This window comes from Lissotriton helveticus, chromosome 1_1 (genome assembly GCF_964261635.1).
Source record: "Lissotriton helveticus chromosome 1_1, aLisHel1.1, whole genome shotgun sequence".
In the NCBI taxonomy this organism is placed as follows: Eukaryota; Metazoa; Chordata; class Amphibia; order Caudata; family Salamandridae; genus Lissotriton; species Lissotriton helveticus.
Genome location: NC_136057.1, coordinates 806,390,453 through 806,403,332, shown reverse-complemented (window position 1 = coordinate 806,403,332; position 12,880 = coordinate 806,390,453). Strand labels below are relative to the sequence as shown.

Genomic DNA, 12,880 nt, shown 5'->3' with positions numbered 1-12,880 from the left:
CACAATCCTGAAGAACACATTGTTTCAATTGTCTGAGCATCTAATTGAACCCTGTAACATTTCTGTAAAGGAAAACTTTTAAAAAGGTCTACCTCATATTTCTGAGCCAATTCAGTTAATTTATCATGTGTAATTGGTGCTTGTCTTGTAATTTCTTTACATAGGTAAATCAATTATTTCTCCTGATATGGTTTTAAATGTTCTAATTCTAAACATCCCCTAATTATTTCTTCCAGTTCAACATTTAATTTAGAAATATTCACTGGTCTCTCCTTTTCAGGTTCTGGGCTAGTTTGTTGCACTGTGCTCTCTGTTTTTGGAATCAGTGCAGCTTCTTCAAACCGCTGTGGAAAAATTCCATCTTCAAACTGATTTGTTTCTGTGGGGGTTAATGATATTGCCATCTCTAAATGCTTGAACTGTCTGAGGTGGTTTCCATACAACAATCTGTGAATTATGAGAAGTCCAAATAAATCCTGTTGTAGGTAATCCTTCCACAGCTCCTTGAGCGATCTGAAGGCAAATTAACGTTTACTGGGTCATTTACAACTGGTTTAGGCACTGTCTGTACAATTACTGGTTGCAGCACTTGTACCGAAGCATGCATAGCAGGGGTATTTACCACAGGTGGAGGAACAGTCTGTTATGGGCAGCTTCTGTAGTATTTAAAGGGATCCCTCAATTTGTACCGCTATAGGTTCTACAGCGGCAGTGGCTATTGTATTGCTCGTTGTGGCACCACTCTCAGTATTAGTTGATGTTGCATAAGGCGGGGTTGTGCAGCCAATACTTCTTCCAAAATATCTCCCCTGAATTACCATCTGATCATTTCCTTTTTCTTTTTCTACTTTATCTTTTCCCTAGGTCTTTTTCGTCACTTTCTCTGGCATTTCTGCAGATATAGGTAGATACTATCTAATGCCTTCAACTTTGGCATTCCTCCATCTCTGCTGTTCTTCATCTCATTAAGCAGCTGCATAATTGCACATTGGTCTCTTTGTTCTTCTGTGCTATTTTTCCCTTTCGTTCTCTTGGGTAACTTTTTCCCACATATTCTAAGTTTCATATTTTGTAGGTCTAGTGGGCAATTTCACTTTGTGCAATTTTTCTTCAATCTCTCAGTTATAGTCTCAAAGCTACCATATTTTGGAACTCATGATGCCCCTTCCTTTTCAGTGATCATGCACCCATTGACGAAACCATAAACATGTATGTTATCCCAATGCAAAAGTCATATAATGTGCAGGCGTACCCTCAGGAGGTGCCTCTTTCCCCTCTCGTACCGGAATTGTAACAACACCCTTCACAAAACTTTTAAGTTCATTATAGCATTTCATTATTCTGGCAAAATTGCAAAGTAAACAATTTCAATTCAATATTCTGTTCCGTAAACTTCAGATTTTTTTACTCCAATCCTGTAACAATTGTTATTTTATTGAATTTCTTTTAACAAATCCCAATGCGATGTCCACACAAACACGAAAGAGTGAGATTTAAAGCGCATGAATCTCAAAGTTAATTAAAGCAGCAGAACTTCCCATAAAGTGTAGTTCATGAAACTCAGCGGAGTCTCAGTAACATGAGCAAATTAACATGCAGTAGCAATCTAAAAATAAAGCATCAAAATAAAGTATGAAGTATGAACATGAGCAGCATTAGCAGCAACTGCAAGCAAGGGACAAAGGAATGGGTCTGGGAAAAACATTGAACCTATCTAGGAACACACACTAATATAAAAGACATGAAAACATGTTGCAGACATTGTAGCAGGCTTCTTCCTCTCTGGATCTATCGAATGGCAGCATTCGTCTGTAAACAGGTTCACCTCTTCCTTTCCCATGGAGTAACATGCAGCTAGCAAAGTTTTATCTCAAAGTTAGCTACAGACGTTCTTGGGTAGATAAGTTCTGAAAACATAAGCTTTAGTTCCCGTAGGCATTGAACGCAGGGTGAAAAATGAACATTACTAAAGATGAAAAACATCAACCTGCAAAGTCACTGTTAGGTAATGCATTCAATTTAACGGAACATGAATTATTATTTAAAATGTACAATATTTCTATTCAAGCATTATGTCAGACATGAGAAGATAGGAAGTTCTTGTCATTTGCAAATATAATGTTGCTTATGAAAAGTAATACATTTGTTAAACAGAAACATTTCGTAGTCAAGATGAATATTTGTAAGCATGTCATTTTAAGGTCAAGCTTCTATATTATGTTGTGCACATTTCAGCAATACTGGGTTCACTTCTAGTTAAAAGAAACTTGCTTCTTAATATTTCGATTGCCTGTACAGATAGCTATGATTGCCTATTGCAGTTTGCACATTTTAAATGCCTATCATTTCAGCTCAGAAATTTACAATAATCATTGTGCATTAAGCTGTTAATCTAAATAACTTGCATTATAATTAGTGGAGCTTACCAGGAGCTATGAGGATAATAGTGTGACATTCCATAGCACATTTCGATACACCAGAAGCATTAAACTCCTTTGAGATAGATTCTAACATATAGAAAATAGGTCACTTTTGAGTTTCTCCTTACACCTGCAGTTTTATTGTTCTGATATAACCGTTTCATCAACTAGCTCATAATCTTATGTTAAAAATGTTTCAAAAGCTTTTAAGAGAATAGGTGGTTACGGTATTTTAAGTACGTTGGGATCTTATTTAAGGAGGCAGTTAGATAGCGAGTATAAGAATGTGATGCCTTGATGTAGTGGAAAACACGGAGACAATATGCAGACTATACACACTGTGAGCCCACCACAGTGGGTGCCATCAACTGTCAACATATCATTTGAAGCTTTGGGACTCAAGAACATGATCATTATAATGAGGGTATATTTGTTTCCCAAAGAAGGACAGGCAAGTAGTGTAGAGTTGTAAGAAAATTATAAAAGCAGGTTTAACGACAAATCTAGTGTAACAGATTGAGTTCTAGAGTAAATATTACATCAAAGAACAAGCATAGTTTTTCACTGAAAGACATACATCAGCATATCAGTGGAGGTGCTCGGAAGGTTTGCCTAATTATCTTTTCGGCTTTGCTCTCAAGATGCAATCCAGGGTCACACTGCCATATCACAACAAACTTTCAATAGTATTCTTAAGCTGCATGTATGGGGACATTGTTTGATATTTCAAAAGTACTGCCTATAGGCAGTATATTCTTTAAGGTGAGAAAATAATAGCAAATATTCTCTAGCACTTGAAAACTAAGCTGGGTATGTTCTAATTCTTGTTTGGAGGGTGTAAAACCATTTTCCAATGCTGTTTTGTGTTAGTCACTCGTTTTACTGTGTTCCGCTAGATTAAGAGCTACGATGTCTAAAGTGTTTTGAACCAGATAGGATGTAGTTCTACTAGTCTTGTATGTTTGTAATGACAACAGCACATATTCCATTTTTTCTTTCTGATGAGGTTTGTAAAAACCTTTGTATTAGCTGTTCACTTAAATGATTGAGTTCATAGATTGTTTTGCAATTAGCCCTGTACATAAACTCCACCCCAGGTCAGTTTGCAGTCTTAATAACTCTGCTTTCTCTTGTCTTACTGTGCTTACTGCATGCTTCACCATTAAAAACTAAAAACCTGCTATTAACTTCATGGGAATACCTGGCATCTGGCATAAGATACCTATTGAGGAAGACGTTTATGATTGGCTGGCTATGTCTGGGTGGTTGGCACCGCACAATATAAGGATAAGGACAATACCTTCCTATCCACATCTCTGATGCTACAGAAAACTAATGTGTGTTTTTCAAAACAAGGGGTCCCCACAATTGGAGAACCTGGAGTGTATGGATATGTTTGGTGAACAATGGTTCAATTGGACTATTGGTCCTGTACAAGTTCATTTTCAGGGAAAGGAAAGAGAATTAATAATAGATTCTGTACGTTTTAATTCGGGACTCTATAGTATATAATCTAATGGAAGCTGAACAAGTATAAGGTAAAACAACCTCCAAATATTTGTTGTGTATAGTGCAATTAATGTATTCATTGCAGTGTATCAAAAATGTTCTTAAGTCAATATATTCTTTTTGGTTTTTTTTGATGATCCAGTACTGACAAATAAGTGAAAAAAGAAGGTGCTCTAGTGAGTGGAAGAAAATAAAAACATACAACTCTTAAAAAACATAACATTGAACTCCTATTATTTAATTTATTCAATAAAAGCAGGAGTTTATATAATTACGAGGTCAATGGTGTTTTGATCTCAAACATTTGAGATCATCTCAGTACAGGTGTGTGAGCATTTGATATCACTGGAAAAGAAGAGAAAGAGGAGGTTGTAAGGCCGGAGTAATTAGAGTCCTGCTAATAGTTTCAAGGCATAGTTAAAAAAGGGGGCAAGGGGGACGGTTTATTAATTTGGATAGTGCAGAATGGTAAGGTCTTCATGTGGGTGTGAAGCCAATTATTGATGAACCAGTTGTGCTAGTAACCAACCTATGTTAGAGAATGAATTTGCATATGCCTTTTTTTGTGAGGGGTGAGGGGCAGAGTAGTCATCTTAAAGGAAATTCAGAAAACGAATGCATCATTTATTTTAACATAATGGATCTCGCTTCATTCATTTTATAGTGACTGGTCCGATTGGGAAGAACATCCTGCCAGAGCAGTCTGTCTTTTTTGTGAAAAGCAAGCGGAAACAACAGAAAAACTGCTTATGCACATGAAGGTAAGGCTCAACTTTAAATTCTCAATGCATGTCTAACAAATTGTGAAGTATTTCTTTGTAGTCATGCTATGACGTCGACAAACACAACCTCCAAGGATTCCTGTATCACTTTCATGATAATACACATTCCATAAAGGTTTAAATGCATTAGAACTCTCACTAATGACAGAATGTATTTATACTATTAAAAAATATCATAGATGACACAAAACAATATTCTGACTTCATGGAAGACCTTTTCTATAAGTTCTTGAAGGCAAGCAGTGCATAATTGAGTACTGTTTGCTGTGAAGATTAATTGCATCTGGTTACATCTGAGAACGAATTGCCCCAGCAGTTGCCAAGACAGCTTGTCATTGTTATCTTAGGAGGAGCTTTCAGCCTATCCATCTCCATCAATATTCTGTCCATTAGTGGGGTGACTTGACAACATGTAACACTAACAAATGTAATTCCTGTGTGTTTTGAGAGAAGCTTGGTTCATTGGTTCACTTGAATGCCCTCAAGGTCGGGTCCACCTTTTCTCATTCGTTTCTCAGACTCTTTAAGTTATTAGTCGACTGTTTGGAAGCCAAACATGAGAATTACACGAGCTATGAGCATTGTTCATCAGTATTCTATACATGATGTACATGTGAATAAAATACATTAGAGCAGTTCTGATTTTTTTTTACTTGTGACTATTTTGGAGGTTGACCAATAGGTGTCTACTGCAGACAAAAAGGAATGGCCCATGCATTTATTTTAGTTTATTTGAAAATAGAATGTTTTTAACATACATTTTACAATAATGCTGAAATAATATTTCACTTTTTACTCGTGTCTATCCGAATATATGGCATGCAAGCTCATTGAAGCCTCTGACAGTAGTCTTCAGTAAGTTGCCGTAACTTTACCACAGACGTTCCAGCTCATGTTAAGGATAATGTCTGATAAAGTACTTTGTGGCATGGGATGTGTCTATACACAGAATTAATCTAATGTTCCAACTAGTGGATAACATTCCAAGTGGTTCATTGTGGTCTATGCAACCCGAGTATATCATGAATGTAATAGGGGCAAAATCCCTTTGGTGATGAGCTCCAGAGGCGTGGAACTTCTTTGGTCAGATAGCAGAAAGGCTAAGAATGTTTGTTGCACAGTACATACGGAATGCATTTCCGGTTAGTTTCCCTTGTCTGTCGCAACCTTCACTGCTATTTCTTCTTGTCATGCAATTGAAGGGCCCATTAGTTAAAGTGTAAATAAATATTTAATTGTGAACCAGCAAAAATCGGTTTGACATGAGTTAACAGTTCCTATTTTGGCTTCTGGTTTGCCACTTTGATGGTTTCAATCAGTAGTACTAAACTTGTTGCAAGTACAGTTTTTCTCAAGTTGCGGTATCATGCTTCGTCCTTTGTCAGTAATAGTGCTCCTGAGAATTGCCCGTTCTTTTCTTAGGGTATCAAACGAGGTCTGCAATGCTCATTTTTTTATTAGCAACACTAGAAATTTAGAGTATTAATCCCTGCTTCCACACTTGATCAAATAGTGTGACTTTGAGAAAAGCTATTTCTCTGTGACGTAGTTCGCTGTAAATGGGAGCATCTAGTAAACAAAAAAAAATTCTAGCCTGGTGTAAATCTATCTCTGCACTTTGACTAGGTTTTGTGGGAAGCTGAAATTAAATTGTACATACCCCAGGCTTAGTACAATTAATGTTTTGGATAATAACGTTTAATTCCTATCCCCTCACTGGGAGTGCAAATGATTCTTCTAACCATTCTTCATGTTTCTCGCCCCTCTTTATATAAGGACCCCTGTCACTTTTATAAATTTGTTTACATTTGGATGGCATTCACTATAATCATTGAGCACATCCTATGGGTTTACATTAAAGCTACATTGAGGATGCACCACTCGCGTTAGTTGCAGGTACAACCTGTAGTCCTTCTTCCATGTTGCCTGATCTGGATGTTGAAATTTAAATCGCTTTCCGGATCTCCTGTGAACTCTGTGTTCAGTAAGTCTTCCTGTTTACCTGAAGAAAATAAGTCAGTGGTATACCAGCGACATCTTTTGACTTGTTAGCAGCAGAGCATCCCTTAACCAGAACTGACTTGAGAGTTTTTATTGGAAGACAGTCCTACCATCCCTTCATCAGCTCTTCTCACCGTTTGCAAGTAAAAAGCCACCAACTCTCTTGATCTGACCATAATATTTCAGACTCTCAGTATATTTAGATTTCTAGATATTCCGAACAATTAGTAGAATACTTGCCTAACTTCTCCAGCCACCATATGGACTACACCCATTGTCCAGTAACGAACAGATAGAGCACCTGACATGTATTACTTTCAAATGAGCTTCTCTGCTTAGAAACACACAATCTAATAGCAACCATCACTGAAATGGCATCCACATATAGCGTTATTAAATAGGCTTGGTCACATATTACATCATTCATGACATGGTCAGTGACATCACTGATGACATCCAGTAAATGTGTGTTTCTGTACATTTTAAATATGTTTTATATATATATATATATATGGGTGCCTGAGCACAATGAAGAAAATTGCCCAGCGTGTGCCCAATTCCGTTAGAAGAAGACCATCCGTAATCGACGGGCCGCTAGGCAAGAGATGCAGCGGCCGGCACCGGAACCGGAGAACATCTTCGATGATGAACACGACCTCCCAGAATCGGCGGACTCGGATCTAGAAATCGTCACCGTTGAGGACCAGTCGGACTGCGATGACCAGATCACTCCGGGGCAAAAAGTGAGTACCCAGCCCCCAGCACCGCTTATCCCAAAAGATAAGGCTCCTGTCGAAGCATTGCTTAAAGGCCTTAGCCGAGATCGACAAGCTCCTTCAGAAGCCCCGCCTTCCGGCTCGGCTCCGAAGCCCAAAACCAGGCCTTCTGATAGCCCAGGGCCAAGTACCATTCTCCCCAAGAAGTTTGTCGACCCCATGAGGGTTGTCGAACCGAAGGTCGTCGATCCGAGGAAGGTTGTCGAACCAAAGGTCGTCGAACCGAAGAACGGGGTCGAACCAAAGAAGGTCGCCCACGCCAAAAAGGTTATCGAGTCGAAAGCTATCGAGCCAAAGAAGAGCCTCGAACCAAAACGGGTTGTCGATCCAAAAAGAACACCCGACCCAAAGAAGGCCGTCAATCCTAAAAAGAGTGTGTATAAACAAAAACAGGATCACACTACAAAGCCTGTCGAGCGAAAAAACCCATTGACTCGACCAAAAACATTGAGCCGAAAAAAGCCGTCGAGCATAAAAAACATATTGAACCAAAAGCTCTGGTCGATCCGAAACAAGGTCGCCGAACCGAAAAACACTGTTAAAACAACAAAGGACGTCGAACCGAAAAAGGTTACCGACCCGAAAGCAACAGCCGAGCCGAAAAAAGCTCCACAACCAAAGGCCCTCGAGCCAAAAGGTCACAAACAAGTCACTAAGCCAAAAACATCGGCGCCAAAGCCACAGACAGTTGAGGAAGAACTCTTGCATCCTGATCCAGTAACTGAGGAACAACCTAAACTGTATATAGACCCTGAAACAGGACACGTTACGGTTTATCACCGAAAAAAGAGACCATTGAACACGGACACTCCTTCCCCTGTTCCTCCAAAGAAAAAAGACTTCGCGACATCTCCCTCAAGGCCTTTTACTCCTCCTCCTTTCTTTCATAATATGCCTTTTGTGCCCTACTCTCCTACACATTTAGATTATAATGATGGTGATAACATGGGGGAAGACCCTCAGGATAATTTTAATGAACCAGAGGATCCTCATGCACAGGATGACACATGGGATGACCAGAATGATCCATATGACCCACAACCCATCCCAGACACCTCCCCATACTCTACAAAGCCGTCGCCTACTGACGACACCATTGTTTTTAACCACCTGCTGGATAGGGCAGAAAAATACCACAATGTCGACATGCACACTGACCCAATAGAAGAAGATTTTCTATTTGACCTTTTTCCTACTTCCGAGAAAAATGTCAGGACACTTCCTATGTTAAAAGAGGTACTAAAACACGCACCAGACATATTCAAAGATCCAGCCAGAGCACGTGTACTCAATCCCAGGATTGAGAAGAAATATAAGGCGGCCCCTACAGATCCTACTTATATTAAATCCCAGTTGCCTTTAGACTCACTAGTAGTAGCAAACGCTCGAAAGAGAGCTAACTCACAAACAACAGGAGATGCTCCCCCTCCTGACACAGAGTCTAAAATATTAGAAGCCTCAGGCAAAAGAGTTGCCTCACAGGCTGCTAATTCATGGAGGATTGCGAACACACAACCTCTACTAGCATGCTATGATAGAGCACATTACGATCATCTTGAAGGTTTACTGCAACACCTGCCAGAACCTTTTAAAGCTCAGGCTAACGACCTCATACAGGAAGGCACATTTTTAACTAATGCTTCCATTAAGTGTGCGCTTGACGCAGCTGACACATCAGCCAGGTCCATTAATACTAGCGTATTACTACGCAGACACGCGTGGCTACGCATCTCTGGTTTTAAAAACGAGGTGCAATCCACCATCCTCAACCAACCAGTTAACCAAGACTTCCTGTTTGGCCCTGCAGTAGATACCATCTTATACAAAATGAAAAAAGATACCGAAACTGCTAAGTCAATGGGCGCACTTCAGTTTCAACAACATAGAGGTTCCTTTCGTCGCTCCTCCGATAGAGGCTCCGCAAGAGGCAACACATCACAAACTTCCTCTACATACAAAAGCAACACCCAAAGTTCCTTTAATAAAGGCTCCTACAGAGGAGCCTATAGGGGCAACAATAACAAGGGCAGAGGACGTGGCGGCAATAACACCAGAGCCTCCACTGCCGCCAAACAGTGACTTCATCACACTCCCTCCAGACTATCCAACACCAGTCGGAGGCAGAATCAAACAATTCCTACCAGTCTGGAACTCCATTACCACAGACAGGTGGGTGAGACAAATTATCCAGTATGATTATTGCCTGGAACTCACTTCTACTCCTCGCAACATACCACCCAAACACCGTCCTATGTCCAAAAAAACATCACATTGTTACAACAAGAGGTCGCGTCCATGCTACAAAAGGGAGCAAGAGAACCAGTCCCTTTTCAACACCAAGGAACAGGGGTATACTCTCTATACTTCCTAATTCCCAAAAAGGATGAATCCCTCAGACCCATACTAGACCTCAGACCGCTAAATCAATACATACTCTCAGAGCATTTCCCTATGATTACTCTGCAACAGGTACTCCTGTTACTCCAGCAAGGCGACTTCCTTGCTACATTAGACCTCAAAGATGCATATTTTCACATACCTATACATCCAGCTCACAGGAAATACCTCAGGTTCACAATAGAAGGTCAACATTATCAATTCAAAGTTCTCCCCTTCGGGGTGACTACAGCCCCGAGAGTTTTCACAAAATGTCTAGCGGTAGTAGTAGCACACCTCAGAAGGCAATACATCCACGTGTTTCCATACCTCGACGATTGGCTCATAAAGGCCACCTCGTACGCGCAGTGTGCAAGCCATACGTCTCAGACACTCCAGCTGCTGCACAGTCTGGGTTTTTCCATAAATTACCCAAAATCACATTTACAGCCCTCCCACATACAGCAATATCTGGGGGCTACAATAGATACCTCAGTAGCAAAGACATATCCAAATCCAGCCAGGATAGCCAACATGCAGACTCTCATTCAAAAGTTTCAGCTACAACACTCTTTGCCAGCTCGAGTGTTCATGCAGCTCAAAGGCATGATGGCCTTCTGCATATTTATTGTCCCTCATTCCCGACTTCAAATGCGTCCATTGCAAGAATGCTTAGCACAGCAGTGGAACCAAGCTCAAGGACAACTAAAAGACCTAGTGTTGGTAGACAGTCGCATTTACAACTCTCTGCAGTGGTGGAACCCACAAAACCTTTCCAAGGGGCGACTGTTCCAAGAGCCGGTTCCACAAGTAGTACTAACAGCGGACGCATCACTGACAGGTTGGGGAGCCCTCTTACTTCATTACACAGTCCAAAGGCTCTGGACAATCAAACAAAAGACACTGCATATCAACCATTTAGAGTTGCTAGCAATATTTCTGGCACTAAAAGCATTCCAGAAATACTTGTACAACAAGGCTGTGTTGATCCGACGGACAACATGACAGCCATGTATTACATCCTGAAATAAGGAGGGACACACTCTCCACAGCTGTCTCACCTAGCACAGAGCATATGCAGGTGGGCAATTCCGAAAAACATTTTTCACCTAGCAGAACACCTGCCAGGGAAAGAGAATCAAATAGCAGACAGAGCCAACAGCTACACGAATGGGAGATTCACCCTCAAGTTCTCCAACCATTCTTCCAAGAATGGGGGCATCCAGAGATAGATCTGTTTGCCACAAACGAAAACTCAAAATGCCAGTACTTTGCCGCCAGGTTCCAACATCCGTTGTCACAGGGCAATGCGATATGGATGAACTGGTCAGGCAGATTTGCGTACGCTTTTCCACCCGCCCCACTGATTCAGCTGGTGGCACGCAAACTACGCCAGCAGTCACTCACAATGATCCTGGTTGCTCCCAATCAGATGAACCTAGCGATCTGGCTCCTGAAGTCTTAGAGTTTGGATACCTTAACTTGCCTCCTGATTGCATGAACATTATCAAGGAGGCAAGACGGCCAACTACTAGAGCATGCTATGCAGCTAAATGGAAACGATTTGTAATTTATTGCAATAATAACCCAATCAATCCATTAGATGCTTCCATCCAAAACATTATCTTTCACCTCTTGCATCTTCAAAGATGCAATCTAGCATACTCTTCCATAAGGCTACATCTTGCTGCTATAGCAGCATATCTCCAGAACAGACAACACCTGTCCCTGTTTAGAGTACCCCCAATCAAAGCTTTTATGGAAGGTCTTAAAAGCATAATCCCTCCAAAGCACCCACCTTCACCAGTCTGGAACTTAAATATAATACTTACCAGACTTATGGGACCTCCTTTCGAACCACTCCATTCATGTGAATTACAATTTTTAACATGTAAGGTGGCATTCTTGATTGCCATTACCTCCCTCAGGTGAGTGAGTGAGCTACAGGCACTAACCATTCAAGAACCTTTCATGCAAATACATGAAAATAAGGTAGTACTTTGGACTAACCCTAAATTTATGCCAAAAGTCATATCCACTTTCCATATCAATCAATCCATAGAATTGCCAGTTTTCTTCCAAAACCCACAGTCAATGGCTGAAGGAGCCCTACACATACTAGATGTAAGGCGAGCTCTGCTATATTATGTTGACAGGACTAAATAATTTAGGAAAACAAAGCAGCTGTTTGTTGCTTTTTCCCCACAACATAAAGATAATCCCATCTCAAAATCAGGAATAGCCAGGTGGATAGTTAAATGCATTCAAATATGCTATCAAAAAGCTAAACGCACTCTGACAGTTCCCCCAAAAGCACACTCTACGTGTAAAATGGGGGCATCCATGGCTTTCCTAGGGAATATTCCTCTTGAAGACATATGTAGGGCAGCTACATGGTCTACCATACACACTTTCACTAAACACTATTGTGTACACGTGCAAACAAAGCAGCAAGCAGCTGTAGGCCAGGCTGTCCTTAAAACTCTTTTTCAGACTGCTGCAGCTGGTACAGGTGACCACCGCTAGAGGAGATACTGCTGTACAGTCTATACTAAGATATGAATTCAGTAGTCCACATGCCTTGAACGGAAAATGCTACTTACCAGTATGCATCTGTTCTTGGCATGTAGGGCTGCTGACATTCATATCGCCCACCCTCCTCCCTGGTGCCTGTCGCAGCTGCAGGATTCTCTTTTGCATGGCCATCTCTTACTTTACTATATTCCATCTTTGCCACAATGGCGAAAAACAATCTAAGAATGGAGAAGATGCCCATGCGCACTGTAGTCCAGGGGAGGAATCACCTGTCTCGTGATACTTCGAAGACTCTTCCAGGACAACAAGGTGCAATCATCCGGACCCAACACTAGGCGGCGATCTATGCTAAGATATGAATGTCAGCGCCCTACATGCCAAGAACAGATGCATACTGGTAAGTAGCATTTTCCTTCTCCTACCTAGGAATCCTTTACTACAGGAGGGGGGCCTGAGACCCAGGCGATTAGGACTAGGAGGA

At 40.9% G+C, this 12,880-nt stretch overlaps 1 protein-coding gene across 2 annotated transcripts in view; it reads left to right on the top strand.

Annotated features, from left to right (window-relative positions):
- The window catches only part of ZNF277 (zinc finger protein 277), a 716,997-nt gene that overhangs the window by 548,911 nt on the left and 155,206 nt on the right, over positions 1 to 12,880 (top strand). For both annotated transcript variants that reach the window (XM_078674468.1, XM_078674475.1), the window contains exon 9: positions 4,594 to 4,690. In XM_078674468.1, the coding sequence (XP_078530594.1) occupies positions 4,594 to 4,690 (97 nt within the window). The remainder of the gene's footprint in view (positions 1 to 4,593; positions 4,691 to 12,880) is intronic.